At 41.5% G+C, this 18,433-nt stretch overlaps 1 protein-coding gene across 7 annotated transcripts in view; it reads right to left on the minus strand.

Annotated features, from left to right (window-relative positions):
* The window catches only part of SCN8A (sodium voltage-gated channel alpha subunit 8), a 94,970-nt gene extending 76,887 nt beyond the window's left edge, over positions 1-18,083 (minus strand). For 5 of the 7 annotated variants that reach the window (XR_015163640.1, XR_015163641.1, XR_015163642.1 and 2 more), the window contains exons 1-5: positions 16,615-18,083; positions 15,660-15,788; positions 14,019-14,110; positions 2,445-2,666; positions 885-948 (exon numbers count right to left, since the gene is read on the minus strand). Coding sequence is in view for 4 of the 7 variants with exons in the window: in XM_086399370.1 (XP_086255496.1) it covers positions 885-948; positions 2,445-2,666; positions 14,019-14,110; positions 15,660-15,788; positions 16,615-16,694 (587 nt within the window). In the remaining 3 variants the exon portion in view is untranslated. Of the gene's footprint in view, positions 1-884; positions 949-2,444; positions 2,667-13,770; positions 13,863-14,018; positions 14,111-15,659; positions 15,789-16,614 lie in introns of all 7 variants that reach the window. The other 2 variants (XM_086399371.1, XM_086399373.1) reach the window with 1 other exon arrangement.
* Positions 18,084-18,433: the final 350 nt, after the last annotated feature.

Raw genomic sequence — 18,433 nt, forward strand, 5'->3', positions numbered from 1 at the left:
CACCTTAAAAATGCGGATACCTATGTCCTAGACAAGACTTAGGAATAAAAACTCTGCATATGGGATCCATGAATTGGCATTTTTAAGGGGCATGTCAGATGATTCTTACGCATGCCAAAATTTGAGAATCGCTGTCCTAGACTCATATCAATGTGCAATTCAACCAAATTTAACTTAGCTACTAACCTAAATGACAAAAGCCTAGACCTTCCTCTTAATCATCTCTATTCTCTTAACACTCACTGTGACAAACTGTATCACACTAGGATTTCAGTGATCTCGGTTATAATAGTTCTTCTGCTTTAAGACTCACCTGATGTTTATTCCAATGTAATTTCTAGTATCTATCAATACTTCAGTATAGAAAGTAAATGGACTTCTAGTTAATATCACTGAACTGTATATGTAAAAATTGTTAAGAGACCAAATTTTATGTTATGTGTATTTTGCCACAATGAAAAAAAGGCGGGGGCGGGGGGGGGGGGGATAATACATTGTAACTCTTTTCCCTCCCACATGCTGTCAGGCCTGGCATATTTGGGGTCAACCTTGGGTGCTAATCTATCATGAAAACAGTGCCCTTACTTGATAACTTTTTGCATTAAGACAGAATGAGGGGAGTCTACAAGAGACAGGCAAGATACCTGGTGTTACAGATCCTACCCTTAGCCTTTTATAACTTTGATCTTGGCTTAAGTCTAATAGCCACCTTCACCTACTAGTGAAATGTCAACTTTGGATGGACAAATATAAAACAGAAAGAAAATCTGAGTCAACCAATTTATTGGACCCACTACATGAGCACAAAGAAAGTGAAAATATTGTTCATTTTTGTGTGACACATTATTTCATGGGAGGAGAATAAAATTAAGTGAGCTACTTACCCAGCATCAGAACTGTTCCCACAGAGCAAAGGTTCCAGCATACCAGGAACTATGTAGAAATTTGCTAGAAAAGTTTGAAGAGGCAGGAAATGAATAAGGCAGATTTAAGTGAATGAGAGAATAAGGTTACACTGTTCCTAACTACCCCAGCAGAAACAGTTATTGATTTTAGCTCATATAAATCTTTTCTGACAGCAGTGAAACCTGATAAGAATTCCTTCCCATTAACTATTTTCCTATATGTATTTAACAATGAAAAGTGCTGCCACGTGGGCTTTAATGCAATGTTCTTTTCAGACACCGATTTCTACTTGTATTAATACTTCAGATCTATATGCCACGTTCCAGTACTTGAAACAAAGGGTCTAAAAGAGAGGTTTCTGAGTTCTTTACCCCTTTATACAACTCTACCCTTCTATCCTTATAACTTCTCTTTACCAAAGATAAACTGATCACTAGTAACCATGTCCTATTTTAAATTAGAAGACATGTTTCCCCTTCCTGTTTGTGTCCCTGAAATCCCCTTTGAACACTTTCTTGTGGATACTTACCCGCCTTTATTTCCTCAAGAGTGACTAAGAGTGGTCCTGCTAACTTTCCTCTCTAGTTTCATACAAGTACAGGCGGCGCTAGTGGTAAAGAACCCCCTGCCAATGCGTCTTTAGAGACGCGGGTTCTATCCCTGGGTCAGAAAGACCCCCTGGAGGAGGGTGTGGCAATCCGCTCCATTACTCTTGCCTGGAGAATCCCATGGACAGAGGAGCCTGGTGGGCTATGGCCTATAGCGTCACAAAGAGTCAGACGTCACTGAAGCGACTTTGCACACGTGTACACTACTACACCAAATATTCCTAAGAGTAACACCCAAATGCTCTGGTTCCTGAAATGAACTTGTTAAAACTCCTAAACTGTGATAGGATCAAACAGTTATTTGGAGATTACTCGACTCCCTAGACCAGACTGCTTGCTAAGGTCTTAGTAATTTTAAGAAACCTAAGTGAACAGTGAAAGTGAAAGTCGCTCCGTCGTGTCCTACTCTTTGTGACCCTATGGACTGTACCCCATTAGGCTCCTCTGTCCATGGAATTCTCCAGGAAGAATACTGGAGTGGGAGCCTTTCCCTTCTCCAGGGGATCTTCCCAACCCTGGGATCAATCCCAGGTCTCCAGCACTGTAGGTGGATTCTTTGCCATCTGAGCTACCAGGGAAGCCCAGGTATACTCTAAATGTTTAAATATCTCAGGGGAAAAAAAGGATTTTTCATCAAGTTTCTAAGCTCGATTTTCCAAAGCAAAAGTTCAGGGGTACGTGTGAGCAAAATATAAAGTTTCACTTATCCTTTTAAAGGGAGAGAAAAGAGAGAAGGGGTGAGAGGGCTGATATTTGCCAGCTTCTGAAGATAATCTGACCTCAAGGAACGGGAGAAAGTTCACAAAGCTCCTCCCAGCAGTCCTGGCCTTTCTTTCTGGCCCAGGCACTTTTGTACAGCCCAGGGGTAGCTCCGTCATTCGTACTGGAGACAGACTTTCTCCCCACTCTTGCAGAGAAAGGGCTACCTACTTTTATTGTTGATGTACTCTTCCCAATCAAAGCCCTTGGTGCCGTTTTCAAGATAGCTCTCGTTGAAGTTGATGGGCCACACCACACACTTGTTTCGCAGGTTTCCCATGAAGAGCTGCAGTCCGATCAAGGCAAAGACACTCAGGCAGAACACTGTCAGGATCATCACGTCTGACAGCTTCTTCACAGACTGAATCAGGGCGCCCACGATGGTCTTCAGGCCTGAGGGGAGAGAACCCCCAGAGTGAGAGTCGCCCCACAGCCCTCCCCACCTCCCCCAACCTGCCCCTCAGCCATGGCTCCTACTCCTCCCCCCAGCACCACCCCTGAAACATGGCCACTTCATCTTTTATACCACGGGAATAACAATGGGTCAGCAATATTATCAATTTTCCCAGGAGCATCAATTTTTAAGTCAATACTTCTGGAAAAGAAAGTCCCTTCTCCAGTATGTGGCTCTTTTATTCCTGGAAGTGCTTTCTTGTCTCTGACTGCTTCTCAGCGACTCAAATGAGTCAAGCTCTTACTTGCCCGGGTGTCTCCACAATTGCTGTTCCCTTTGCCTGGAATGCTTCCTCCATTCTCTTGTCCCTCCTGCCTGCATCCTATTCATCCTCCACTCTCAGCTAAATAGCAATTCCCCCAGAAAGCCTTCTCTGTCTTCACAACTCTTCTCCCTCCTCTACTATTACTATTTTAATAGCACCTATTAGTTTCCTCTGTAGCATTTATCATGGTCATAATTAATTATATCTGTCTTGTTCACAGCTGTATTTGTATGGCTTAGCCCACACAGGAATAGAGGAGGCATCCAGGTTGGAAAGAGAACTACGGGGAAGTTTCAAAGCCAACAATAAGTGAGAAGGTCCAATAATATTTTCCCAAGAGCTCTGGAAATGCCAATGTATTGAAAAGGTTAATTATTATCAATTCAGTATTTGTGGTTTGTCTTTTCACTAAAAATTACACGTTTTCTGCATCACATATATGTCCTGTTCTCTATAACTGACCTTTTTTCTGTCCTAGATTTTTAAAAAACATATAACCCACTTGAATTGGTGGCTTAAAGGCAAGCCACTGTTTCAAACGTAAATCTGCAGGCAGGTTTCTTAACTGCACAGGGAGAGATCAGTGACAGGAGACAAAGTAAAGTATGGTTGTGGGTTCACGACGTTTGGATCAAGACTGAGTCTACACGCGGTTCTCCTGGGCATGCCCACACATCAGCGACCTGTAAGACATGGCCAAGGGAGCACTGAGGACTCCCGGGGAGCCGAAACACCAGGACGGACAGAGGCAGACACAGAGCCTTGACACACAGGTCTCAAGAGGGGGCTTATCCCTAAGTTACTTCTGAAAGCAAGAATATCCAATGAAATTCTACAGAAATCCTAATCCTGGCTCTAAAGTATGAGTCTGGGTAGATAATTACTAATCTTAATCAAACTATACCACTTACTTGTGTGGCCTGAGCAATATACCTAACCTCTTGGGATGTGTATTTTCATCCCTAAAATGGGATGTGAAAGTGAAAGTGAAGTCACCCAGTCGTGTCCGACTCTTAGCGACCCCATGGACTGCAGCCCACCAGGCTCCTCCATCCATGGGATTTTCCAGGCAAGGGTACTAGAGTGGGGTGCCATTGCCTTCTCTGAAAATGGGGATACTTATAGTTAAATATCATAGGCTGTTGTGAGGGTTAATTAAGCATAACTAATATAAACCCTTAGCACACAGTAAATAACTCAAATGTTAACCACTTTTGTCTGAACCTCAGTTTACTTATCTGTAAAAAGATATTGACAATACCAATCTCGTTGGCTTGTTATGAGGTTTAAATAAGGTAATGAATATTAAATACCAAGTACACTGCCAGGTACTTATATCTTGTTAGCTATCACTGTTATCCACATGTTGCCCTCCTCCAAGAGGTATGACTGGGATAATATCACTGAGAGGCTAACCTTGTACGATGGTGATCTAATGGGAGATGTGGACATGACTCTTCTTTTGCTGTATTTTGCAAGTAACCACCTAGAATTTTCAAAGCTAAGCCTGAGAGTGGTAATGGATGAGTGCTTAGCACAAGACCTGGCACAAAGCAGGCACTTACTATGCGTGTGTGTGTGTGTGTGTGCATTTAATTGGAGGATAATCACTTTACAATGTTGTGGTGGTCTTGGCCATACAACTAATACATTTTAAAGTTCTTTATTGAAAGAGTAAATGAATATGAAATTTTCTTTTCTCTTACACAGATATCCTGAAAGACGTGGAAGAGAAATTAAAGTAAAAAGAGCCAAGAGTTAGACTGTGGAGACCTGACAGTGTGCAAAGGCCTGTGCTTTCTCACAGAGTGGGCCTTTCCTGGAGGCTGTGGCCACCAAAGGGATTAGGAAGAGCTTGCCTGGGCTCCAGCACATAAGGCATTTCAAGCCTGATTCCTTCTGCTCACAGGACTGAGCAGAAAGAGCACAAGGTAGGAATCAGAAAGCGGGAATTCTGGTCCTGGCTCAGCCTCTGTTTAAGATGCGCTGTGTTTCGGAACAAACTTAAGGTCACACACCAGACATGGGTAAGCCTAAGAACACCTGGCAGTGGGCAGAGGAGAAGCTAAAAGCCTTTAAAAGTAGGGTAGAGATATTTGTTAGCGATTAAGTGGTTGGAGTTTCAATCTTTTATTCCTAAAGTTCTGGGAAACTGTGTATCATTATCATGCAGTTAGGTAAGAAGGTATTGGTGGTATAAAATAAAAGGCAGCTATAGAGAAGGAAAAATTGTCCCCGTGTTATGGAACTTATTTCAGTAAGTTGCTAAGGAACAGAGAAGTCCTTTGCTACATTTGGTTGGGTTGAAGCAGGTGTATATTCGGTCAATAACTCAGTTCTAGGTCCCTAAAATGACACAGTTACGTTTTCAAAAAGAGTAATTTTTTTTTAAAAGAGTAGTTGATAAATCAGAATGGAAAAGAATATAAAAAGAATGTATATATATGTACACCTGAGTCACTTATGCTTTACATCAGTAATTAACACAATGTTGTAATTCAACTCTACATCAATAAAAAATAAATTTAAAAAAAAAAGAGTAGTTGATAGGTCACTGAAGAATGGCTGTAAAGTTTCTTTTCTTGGACTTCTTTATGAAGAACTCATACAGCAGTCTCTCTTGAATGGCTCAGACAATCACCTATCTGAACACTTGATGACAGTTTCAAGCCACTTTTTACTTCTATTTTCATGAACTGAGTTGTTAGCTGTTATCTGTATCAGTAACAAGAGGATAAACTTTAAAACAGTCAAACCAATGCATTTGTGACATTAATTCATTTTTAAAAACACATAATTTGAGCATAAGTCGAATCTGATTTTCCTTGGCTGGGAACTTTTTGGATAGTTCCAAGCCCCATACAACAGGAAATTCTAGGCAATGAGCTCAAACCATCTTCTATTCCATAAGGCCAGGCTCCCAGCAGCCTTGTTTGTCAGAAGCGACCTTCCCTTAGTAATTAGATGTCAGGGTGGACATCTGACCTAAATCTAGATCCTGAATTCCAGGAATTTGGAATGGGGCAAGAGAGAGAAATGGTATGGACCTAACAGAAGCAGAAGATATTAAGAAGAGGTGGCAAGAATACACAGAAGAACTGTACAAAAAATATCTTCACGACCCAGATAATCATGATGGTATGATCACTCACCTAGAGCCTGACATCCTGGAATGTGAAGTCAAGTGGGCCTTAGGAAGCATCACTACGAACAAAGCTAGTGGAGGTGATGGAATTCCAGTGGAGCTATTCCAAATCCTGAAAGATGATGCTGTGAAAGTGCTGCACTCAATATGCCAGCAAAATTGGAAAACTCAGCAGTGCCCACAGGACTGGAAAAGGTCAGTTTTCATTCCAATCCCAAAGAAAGGCAATGCCAAAGAAGGCTCAAGCTACCGCACAATTGCACTCAACTCACACACTAGTAAAGTAATGCTCAAAATTCTCCAAGCCAGGCTTCAGCAATACGTGAACCATGATCTTCCAGATGTTCAAGCTGGTTTTAGAAAAAGCAGAGGAACCAGAGATCAAATTGCCAACATCCGATGGATCATCAAAAAAAGCAAGAAAGTTCCAGAAAAACATCTATTTCTGTTTTATTAACTATGCCAAAGCCTCTGACTATGTGGATCACAATAAAATGTGGAAAATTCTGAAAGAGATGGAATACCAGACCACCTGACCTGCCTCTTGAGAAACCTGTATGCAGGTCAGGAAGCAGCAGTTAGAACTGGACATGGAACAACAGACTGGTTCCAAATAGGAAAAGGAGTACGTCAAGGCTGTATATTGTCACTCTGCTTATTTAACTTCTATGCAGAGTACATCATGAGAAACGCTGGGCTGGAAGAAGCACAAGCTGGAATCAAGATTGCCGGGAGAAACATCAATAACCTCAGATATGCATCAGATGACATCACCCTTATGGCAGAAAGTGAAGAGGAACTAAAAAGCCTCTTGATGAAAGTGAAAGAGGAGAGTGAAAAAGTTGGCCTAAAGCTCAACATTCAGAAAACGAAGATCATGGCATCTGGTCCCATCACTTCATGGGAAATAGATGGGGAAACAGTGGAAACAGTGTCAGACTTTATTTTTCTGGGCTCCAAAATCACTACAGATGGTGACTGCAGCCATGAAATTAAAAGATGCTTACTCCTTGGAAGATAAGTTATGACCAACCTAGATAGCATATTGAAAAGCAGAGACATTACTTTGCCAACAAAGGTCCATCTAGTCAAGGCTATGGTTTTTCCAGTGGTCATGTATGGATGTGAGAGTTGGACTGTGAAGAAGGCTGAGTGCCGAAGAACTGATTGTTTTGAACTGTGGTGTTGGAGAAGACTCTTGAGAGTCCCTTGGACTGCAAGGAGATCCAAGCAGTCCATCCTAAAGGAGATCAGTCCTGGGTGTTCATTGGAAGGACTGATGCTAAAGCTGAAACTCCAATACTTTGGCCAAGAGCTGACTCATTGGAAAAGACCCTGATGCTGGGAAAGACTGAGGGCAGGAGAAGAAGGGGACGACAGAGGATGAGATGGCTGGATGGCATCACCGACTCGATGGACGTGAGTTTGAGTGAACTCCGGGAGTTGGTGATGGACAGGGAGGCCTGGCGTGCTGCGATTCATGGGGTTGCAAAGTGTCAGACACGACTGAGAGACTGAACTGAACGGAACTGAAAGAGAGAGTCCAGTAGCCTTTCAAGTGGTGGGAATGATAATAAATAAATGTGGGAGCTAGGTCGTAGCCATATTCTATCGTTATATTAGGATATGTCTAAGAAGGAAAGGCAGTATGCCTAGACACAGAAAAAGGAAACAGATGCAAGGAGAAGAGAAATATGAAGACAAAGTAGCCCTTGGTGTCTGGGGCTTGCTGGCTCTGTGTTCTGGTTTCACTGGCTTCCAGAAGCCCCAAAACATTCCAGCCTTCAATGTCCTTGAAGGATGTTTGTATCTTTCTACTTGCAACCAGAGATGTTCAACTAAGACACCAACCCTGCATGGAACTCCTCGTTTTTCTGGGGATGGACCTGAACACTCACAATCAGCTGGTTCAACATCTGTTCTCCATAAACCAGAGGCCACTGCTGACGAAATCCATAAACATGAGTCCAGAGGGGTAAAAAATATTTTTCATGTTCTGCTTTGAGGTCTGATCAACAACTTGGTGAAGTTCTTTCAGCTTTCAAGAAGTTTAAAATAGAAGCTTAAGTTGGAAATGGTATTCATAGGGCTACAAAGGAACAAATCTTAATTAAACAAAACTGATCACTAAATAACAGAATGGCCATCCAAAAAGTTTACTCTCTAAGATTCTCATCCAGATTGTTAGGAGAAAATCAGAGGGAGGCAGAGGAAGAAGAAAGGTGATTAGCTTGATGTCTGTGGTAAAGGTAAGCACACAGTGACTCAGCAACCTTCAATGCAAACAGTCACTGCATTCACTCAGGCATCAGCCAAGACTCTTCTTCCTTCCATAGGAGTTGATAATTGCAAACGACCATATCTGCAGACATCAATGCCAATTTAAGGAGATGACGCCCTCAGTGCTTTTCTTAAGCTTAACCTTCATAGTCTGGCTAGCAGTGGCTGCCACATACTAGTTAATGCAGCCAAGCAAAAGTGCTCCCCCTGCAACCAGCAACACAGGCCAAAAAAAGTAAGAAATTGCTGGCAGAATTCTTGACCTGATGCATGCAGGACTGGAGAATACCACTGCTCTGGCTGTAAGGATAAGCTGTCTACTTCCTCTGCTGGTTCACAATACCACATACCAGAACAAGCAAGAAAACTGACTATCCAAAACAGAGCAGAATGCTCCTTCATATGACTCCTACACAACAGAGTGTGCAACAGAAGCCACGTGGGGGCAAGTTGGACAGTGAGAACTCTTGGAAAAGGCTAACATTAACTAGCACTGGGATGTGTCTGAGCAGAAGCAGTTAATATATTTACTACAGAACAAGGAAAGGCAGCTGGACTTAATGTACAGAAAGGTCAGCTACCAGACAGGAAGTGGGACACTTAAAGAACTCTGAGAAGCAAGTGAAGCTGCTCCCACAGAATTTTATGTCCAAAGGCACCTCTGAACCTCCTGTCTCATTTCCTGATGCCCAGCGATCCTTTGAATAAATGAACAAAGCCCGCTTACGTGCTGAATCCAGAGAAATCAGCTGTGCATACTGGGAACAAGATTTTCCACCAGGCTGATGCCAGATTATAAATAGTCAATTTATCTTTCCTGGTTTGTGACTCAGGTTGAGAAACGGGTTTGAAGCCACACGAGCTATTCCTGCTACAAAATGAACATCGGAACAGGCCTCAACAGCCGTTAACACGCAGCCCTCACAATAGTGAAGGAATGGCTCCTCAGTCCCACAGTCTGGCTCGTCCAGGCAAGTCCTGGGGTACAGTGGCACCCAGTCACCTTCTCTGCTGCAGATTCAGTCCTCGCAATGATAGCTATTAGAGGTTCATAAGATCAAGAGTAACGTGCGAGAGACTTGGGGGCCCTTGATTTCTTTACTCAAGACCAGATAGATTCGTATCACAAAGTCTGACCACAATGAAACTAGCTCCCAGTGGTGGGGCAGGGAGATCCCACGAGCCCTCGGTGTTCCACTCAGGACCATGGTGGTACACTTCAGCTGTCTACCTGGAGGAACAATGTGGAAAAAGGAGAAATAAAAAAGCTACTGGATTAATAACCAGAGTATTTTAAAAGAAACGATGAGTCTGAATACATTCTTAAAATGCATTCTATCCCCCTTTACTATGCAGTAGAAATTGCTACATTCATAATGGGGACATTTTAAAAAAATGCTTTCTTTGTAAATACTGGGCTGAGAGGGAGAAGGACCTCTCATTTTCCCTGCTTTGTATCTGATGCCACAGGTAAAGAGACAGAGAAGATAACAGAAATGAAAGAAGAGAAATATCAAACCCAAGAGAAAAATAATCAAGAAATTACAGCTCTAAAGAGAGCCAAATGGCGAACGGAGTGCTTTCAGAGGCTGTTTCAATGATGATGGAAATGAAAATGGACCAACAGCAAGGCCCTCCCAATCAGTTTTATTTATACCAGTAAGTGCTACTCTCTAAGGAAACTCTGAGACACCTGCTTTAAGATGTCTACCCTATCTTGGGGGCATGTCAGTCCTGTGGCACGTGGCCAAAGCACACAGAGGATGAAACTTCTGACAGTCACTCAGAAGTTCCTTTTTGTACCCAGATACATACAAAGTAAAAACAAAGTTTTAAGACATACAACTTTCTATACAGAGTACTTCAATGTCAAGTTGAATCTGGCAAGTTCCAGACCGAAAGACATTTTTTACAGGGTCTTTTCCTGTAATTGATCCCTTTAGCACAGTTCGCGCGGCACTGTTCTTCAAGTCGAGTCAAAGCAAAGGGACATCGTGAATGATAGGTATCCAAGTCTTGAGTTAGCAAATAAAGAGGATCAGAATATGAGTTCACTCTTTTCTAAGCCACAAAAGTGAATGAAAGTGAAGTCGCTCAGTCATGTCTGATTCTCTGCAACCCTGTGGACTGTAGCCCACCAGGCTCCTCCGTCCATGGGATTCTCCAGGCAAGAATACTAGAGTGGGTTGCCATTTCCTTCTCCAGGGGATCTTCCCAACCCAGGGATCGAACTTAGGTCTCCTGCATTGCAGGCAGACGCTTTAACCTCTGAGCCACCAGGGAAGCCCACAAGAATGGTCTAAATTGAAGCATCCTGTATAAAAGGCTGGAGCTAACTGATACACTGTACTCTCCAATCTTCAGGAAGTCCTGGCTGCCCTGACACATCCAGACTGTCTACCAAAGATGCTAAAAGGGAGGACAACATCAGCCCAGGTGAGCAGGACAAGTGCTCTAGGAAAGGAAAAACTCTCAAAAAGGGAGTTGAGAACTCCGTGAGATCTTATAGGTCCCTTGTCAGTTCTGTGGTAGGTCTCCCTTCTGTTTTTGGCAGCTTTGGCAAAAGCTTACAGTCAAAGTGGGTGCAGGAGAAGGCAAAGAAAGTAACAATTCCACTGAAGTGGCCTATGAGAAAACCTGGTACGCAAAGCAATGGCTTTTATTCAGAGGGGGCTATGGCCCCGCTCTGTGACAGCGGAGTCAAAATGACTCAGATTTCCAATCAAGACGTGGCTCAGGTCCACTGACTCAGACTGGTATTCCCACCACGGAAGGAGACCTGGGTAACAGGCAGGTAGGCACAGGGCAACAGCTCTCCGCAAGTAGAATCAAGAGCAAAAGAACTTGGGATAAAAAGTCACACTTTAAGAACTGACCGTATCTTTGACTTTATTATCCCTTAAAGTTATTGTCAAAAATCTCCCAAAGCCAGCTCAACTAGGAGGTGCTTCTAGAAATAGGAATCCAATAATTTATTCTAAACTGTGAAGTTGGTGTCTAAATCTTCACACAAACTTTCCTTGGGTTTAGGTTTCTTCTTTATAATTGCTACTGCTAAAATCATTTATAGAGCGCTCTTACAGGCCAGGCACTGTGTTTATAGATATATATTTATAATACAGAATTTAAAACTAGACATTAATATATACCTATAAAACTAGAACATTAAGGATAAACAACGTGACATCAGTCAGAGCTATCTTGCAGAAATGCTGTGGTCAGAAGTTAATCATACAGCAGAGACAGAGACAGAGGCTAAGAGCTGGAGCAGAGATAGCATCTGCTGCCCTAGTTAGTGAGGAGAGCACAGCTTTCCAATTTAGTTCTGGAAGAGAAGTTTTGAGATCACAAGAACATAAAGGGACAGATGCCTTGCGGAGTACACTGGGGGAAGTGAGCAGAAAACACGGCATCATATTTAAAAGAGGCCAGAGGAGGAAAGAGACCAAAGGAAAAATGACAGTAAAGACTTGGTGGTATCGATGTCTTACAAAAAGAAAAAAAAAAAGACAAGGCCTGCTTAAGGGGTAGGCTGCCATCAACAAGTTTCAGAAAGGTACCTAGAGAATGAGCTGGATTTTCTGTCAAATGGATTTATTAATAAAATGGCTAAGAACTAAACTTTGATAAGTCACAGTTATAGTTTTTTGCCAATAAGAATATACTCTAGGGGACTTCCCTGATGATCCAGTGGTTGGGACTTTGCCTTCCCGTATGTGGGGTGTGAGTTCGATCCCTGGTCGAGGAGCTAAGATCCTACATGCCTGGCTGCCAAAAAAAAATCAACCCATAAAACAGAGGCAATATGGTAACAAACACAATAAAGACCTTGAAGATGGCTCATATGAAAAAAAAAATCTTAAAAAAAAAAAGAATATACTCCACTGACATCTAGCCTCTGGTTGACAAGAAGTAAGCTACCACTGCTAAAAATAAAGTAATTCATTCTCAATAGGGTCATAATTTATGGGCCCACTTCATGGCCCAAGTTTGTAAATGCAGAAACTGAGGTTTACCGCCCTGAGGTTCTCAAGTCAGCAGAATTCTACCTCTGTACTTCCCTCTGTCTGCATGTGATATCTAGATAACGTTGAAAAGGAGAAAAGAGGAGTATTTTTGGTGCAGCCACAAGAAGAGCCATGCGATGCCTGGAATAGGATGACTCTGTCCTTCATGTTCCTGTTTCCACAAAACTGCAGTGGAAAGCCTGGCCTCTTGGGAGTCTTCCTTCCCTAAAAACTCCTGAATGCAACCAAAGTCCAACCAGCGACAACACAGTCTAGACTTCTGCCATGTTTCTGCCATGTTAGTTAGTCTACTAACTAAAATATCTTTCCTTCCAGATTTCAAGACTGGTCTTCCGAAAAATAGTTATTACCGGGCAGCAAGGATTTGAATTAAATTAATAGATCTCAACCTCGGGGGGCCATCGATGGGCTTTGCTGGGAAGGTGGTGCCTGTGAAATTTCACCTGGTTCTCAAAAGGATACAAAACCTTCAAAAGGTTAAGAACCATTCTCAATCAGAATCAAGAAAAAGTGGCAAAAAATGTAAAGACTGTCAATCAACTACCTCTCAACTAGCCCCTGATTACGTTTTTTTTCCTTGTAAAGTTTCTGTACTTTTCTGTTTGCCCATGTGCTTAGATGTATCTTATCTTACCTTTAACTTTTTTTTTTAATGGCACCCACATAAGCTTTCATTGGGATTTATGTCTGAGAATGGTCTCTGAATATATATGTCATAGATATCTACTGGTTCTTATTCTAGTGAATTAGACAGCAACAGTATGTGATATACAGTGATTATTAAAGTTCAGGTCACTAACACCAAGGCTCTTAAATTTGTCTGGAACACTGGACTAGTCAATGGGGTAAGGGCTCTTCTGTGATTAAATAATTCCATTAACACAGTAACAGTAGAAGTGCAATTCTTCGAATAACATCCCATCAGCAAACCATGCGACAGGAAGCCTAGAAATCACAAGCAATGGAATGATGGCGAATGTTAAAATTACTGTAATTCCACGAGGCTAGGAAGCAAATGATTCATATTCAAACAGACAGCTAGCTCCGTGACAATTTTTTCAGGTATCTTAAGATCCAAGTGACTCTTAAGCACGTGCTTTTTCAGAGCATGGATGGAATGGGGGTTGCATGCCTTGCAAGCACTGTCAGAGCAACTTTGGCTTAAGGACCAAAGAGCCATTCCAGAAAACATCTCCTGGGAAAAACATGCGAAATGCAAGGCCATCTCAGCTGTGCTGACGCTGCTTCAGGATGTGGTGGACAGAGCAAATGGAGGACATAAGAGGAGATGAGGCAAAGTCAGTCTGGTGTTTAAATTTTCTCACCTGGAATTACAGAGATAGTTTTCAAAGCTCGGAGAACCCTGAATGTTCTCAGCGCTGAGACATTGCCCAGGTCCACAAACTCTGTCACATATCTGTAGTAAGGGAGGTCACGCACAGACACAAATGACAAACACGGACACAAACACAAACACCAAAGGAAAAAAACGAAACCACAACAAAACAAAAAGTACAATACGTCACGTCAGGGCCCTAACCCAACACCTAACACCAACCCCGGGCCATCTTACCTGGGATTACCGAAATAGTTTTCAAAGCCCTCAGAACCCTGAAAGTGCGTAGAGCTGAAACATTGCCTAGGTTTACAAACTCTGTTATATACCTGCAGAATCAAACCAAAGTTAACTTGTAATGGTACCACTGGGCGAGGGTTTGAGAATAGGGGTAAGAAAGGGTCTTATAAGTAAGATATGATTTCATTTTTTTCCTTGAAAAAGAAAAGTTTCAAATACAAGCATTTAAGGAACACATTTTATTTTTTTCAGTTGGGCAAGGAGAAATCCAAAGTGTATTTGAAAGAAGCGATACCACCAGAAGGCTCCTGGGGCTTTCTCACGCAGCATCATGATGTGCAGATCCCAATCAGAATGACTACTCTTAGTCCATTCTCTTTTTCCAGTTAAAAAGAAGGCCAGGAGGTATTCAAAGGCTTATGTCTCCAAGTTTTGTGAACAATTTCTTAGGAAAAGGAGACAGATTTCTGCAGCAGGAGCCCCATGTAAACAAATCTACATTAAAATAACTTCCTCGCTGACAATGGAAAAAATGCCTACATGTCTGCATATATGACTTATCCAAGAGTTATCTGCGTATCACTGCAGTCATACCTACATATGAAGTTTTAGCTTGTGACATACAGGAAAAACCAGATCATGGGATCAGAGCCAATATTCTGTTAAGTATTCATTTAATCACCAGCTCCGTGCCTAGCGAGGACACTTACATTTTAAATGAACACCAGTGTGTATTCATAACTCTGGAAAGCTAGAAATTTTCTTAATATAACAGAAAGTCAAAGTTCCAGTTTCAAATGTTCAGTGTATATCATTCATTCAGACTTTATAGTTGAAATACATCTTTGTATCAGATGCTCAGACCCAAACATACACAAATGCACTCAATCTCTTACATATCTGCTGTGTGCACACACACAAACACACACACAATCTACACTACACCTTTACCCCCTACCAACCCACGAAACACTTTCCCCAACATGAAAATACAAATAAAGTCTGCTACACCTTTTCTATCACCATCTAAGTTTCCTGAAGAGATACATTTTCGTTGTTAAAACAACACTAATTACATAGAGTGGCTAGCATGCCAGTGTGGGGTTACACTGCTCCCAAGTAATAATAGTTTGAAGCTCTGGTCAGCAATTCTTTAGGAAGTAAGCAGATTGGATACTTGGCTTATGTTTTGACTCCAAAACGTGCTCTGAATTCTGCAACATCTGGACAGCCTCAAGAAATTACATGTAACATAATATACCTAGGAAACTGAGTTCCAGCCTAAGGTTTACACCTAAAAAATAGGAAGTCTTCACCAAGGCCTCCTAGTGGTAACTGTGTGTACCCTGGTCAATGTTATAGGGGGAAACAAAATATAAAGGAGTTGCAATAGAAAATCACTTCCTACTTTTGCTCCCATCTGCTCATCCTTTCCCATATGCACACACTGCCACTGCCTGAACCCCCAGAGGCCTTCATAAGAAAGAATCAGACACATGTCCATACCACTTTACATGGTTATCCTTTAATTCCTCACACAACTAAGCCCATAAACTCAGACTTACACTGTCAAACAGACACACCCAAGAGTACAACCACACACACCCCGAACACCAATAAAGTAAGCAGAGAACTTACGCCATCATGATGACACTGAAATCCAACCAGTTCCATGGATCCCGTAAAAAGGTAAAGCCATCTATGCAGAAACCTCTTGCAATGATTTTCACTAGTGATTCAAATGTATAAATCCCTGTGAACGTGTACCTGTTGAAGAAATGGATAGCTTGAGGCAATTTCTTAACAGAAAGGAACTTTAAATGAACCTTCTAAGAGAACACTTGCAGACATGCAGCCTCACTTACAGAGACAAAACAGGAAGGACACAACTGATGCAGCAGAAAGGCAGTGAGGAAGAGAAAGGGATGCATCTTATGAAAATGACTGAAATGCACAAACCAAGAAAGTTGGAATGTGGCACTGGGTCCTGAAGGGCATCACAAAGGAATAGCTCTGTATGGCCACCCAGCAGGAGGCCCCAGAGCTCATTTTCACTTGAAACAAGTCAACAAGAAAAGGAAAGCTAAAGCTGGAGAAAAAGGCAGTATCATCAGGAATTGAGAATAGAAGATGGTGATGGGCCGGTCAAAGCTTTGGCTAACACAGGCTACCACAGCAAAGGGCAGAGGTGGTGAGTCGTCACTTCCACGGCAGCCTTTCTCTTTCTAGAGTTGATTTCTAAGGATATTTCTTCAATTTCACATGTATCCTCACCCATGAAATAAAACGTGGGCAATACTCCGGAAACAATAATTTCCAGAGTTGATTTCTAAGGATACTTATTTCCTAAATTGCAGATGTATTCTCACCCACTCAGTGAAATAAAAAATGGGTAATAACCTAGAAATAATAATTTCCAGAGTTGATGTCTAAGGATATTTCCTAAATTCCACATGTATCCTCATCCATCTCTGTCACATGAAAAGTGGGCAAATGATTTTCTTCCTTGGTGGATAAGCTGTGCAGTGCAAGATGCAGTAACCAGAAATATTTAAAACAAGTGAGCAGAAAAATAAATACATGAGCTACTTACTCCACATTCTTCGACCAGTCAGGAGGGTTACTAAAAGTCATGAATACACAGTTGGTCAAAATAGTGCACATAATGATCATGCTAAATACTGTAGAAAAGAGTCAAGGGAGAATACACAAACTCTGGCCTGCTTTTATCCTCAGGAAGCAAATACATTTCACATTAAGTATCATGAGAATTAAAATCAGTAACCTGAAAGGAGACAAAGCACAGAGGAGGAAAAGGCAAGGTGATAATGAAAACTGTGGCCACCACCATGAACCATATGAGCGCCACCATATGTATCCACACCCGGCCAGAGAATGTGAGTGGACATGGCAGGGTGGCCACTCTTTTTTTCAAAAGGGTTGTCACTGTTCTCCTTTTAGATAAACATTTTTCCTTCTTACCATTTATGCCTCTAAATACCTTTCTGCCCAATAACCAGAAATCTTGCAGTCTGCCAGATGCCAAAGTCATCAGATGAGAAAAACAAATTAAATCTTATCTATGTTATTGAGAAGTCATTTATTGTTAATTATCTTGTATTACCAATTATTGGAAATGTTCATGTATTTAACACTTTACTTTTTTTCCATAGCCCTTCAAAGGGCTGTGTCCTTGCAGGGCAAGGCAACAGTTAATGTCTGCTGAATCTGTCAAATTTGAGAAACCAGTTGTGGTAAGGACTGAGTAAGGATTTTAAGGACATCTGTACCACCGTACTCCTAAGAATTAGGTAACAAGGCAAATCCATCTGATCTTTCTGAGAGTGTCCAGGAATGTTTATGCGTAGCAAATCATTTTGCTGCCATTTCAATTCCATCCAAGATCTTGCTCAGCCCTTCTTGTTCTTGTCTGGCTTAGTCATTAAGTTGTGTCTGACTCTTGCGACCCCATGGACTGTAGCCCGCCAGGCTCCTCTGTCCATGGGATTTTCCAGGCAACCCACTGGAGTGGGTTGCCATTTCCTTCTCCATGTTCTTGTCTACTGAGAAGAATTAAACTGCTTTAGATCAATACGAGTTACTTAAAACTGCACAGAAGTCACATCTCATTTGTTACTAATTCACTCTCTCTTGCTAGTGACATTCACTACCTTCATTCTATTAGTGGAGTTTTAAAAAGGAAGAACACTTCTTACAGCTGGATTTTTTTCTTCCTACAGCTGGATTTTTCTTCAGGGAATAATCACATGTTCTGGTTAGAATAGAAAAAAACATCATCCTCTGATCCAACAAGAAAGGAAAGAGTCCATTGTGAATTATTTATTTTCTTATAAACCTTTAGGTTTCAGAACTATGTTGCTTGCAAAACTCACAAATTCCAGATCAGGCTGCTAAATTCTTAACAAAAATAAAAGGTGCAAAAGCTTAACAAACCTGTTTATGAAGCAGCAACTGCTGGTTTCTTCATCCTATTTGGAGGATACAAAACTCTGAAGCATGGGACTAAGTACTGTCCAATTAAATACCAACCATGAAGGTTTAAAGTTACTAAGTGAAGTTGCTAAACCCATCACGTAATTTTTCATCTGTCATATGCTCTCCTATATTAATGAGATACAAAGTCAAGCCGCAGGAGTAAATTGGCATTTTCTTTTAAGGGGAGAAAAAATATATATAAAAAATTCGTATCAATCCTGCAATCTAGATCTAAACCTGTGCACCAAAGAGGCCATTTAATCTGAGAGATTATCTTACTTTCTAAACTTGTGGTTAAGAAATCAAAGAAGATCTCTAAAACACTCGCTCAATTATTTATAGTAGCATTTCAAAAATTCTAATTGGGCTTTAATATGTAAAAAAGCTGAATAATATAACTTGTTATGAAATTACTA

Source organism: Bos grunniens, chromosome 5, assembly GCF_055505025.1.
Source record: "Bos grunniens cultivar Pamir isolate PY7600 chromosome 5, Bosgru_T2T1.0, whole genome shotgun sequence".
NCBI lineage: Eukaryota > Metazoa > Chordata > Mammalia > Artiodactyla > Bovidae > Bos > Bos grunniens.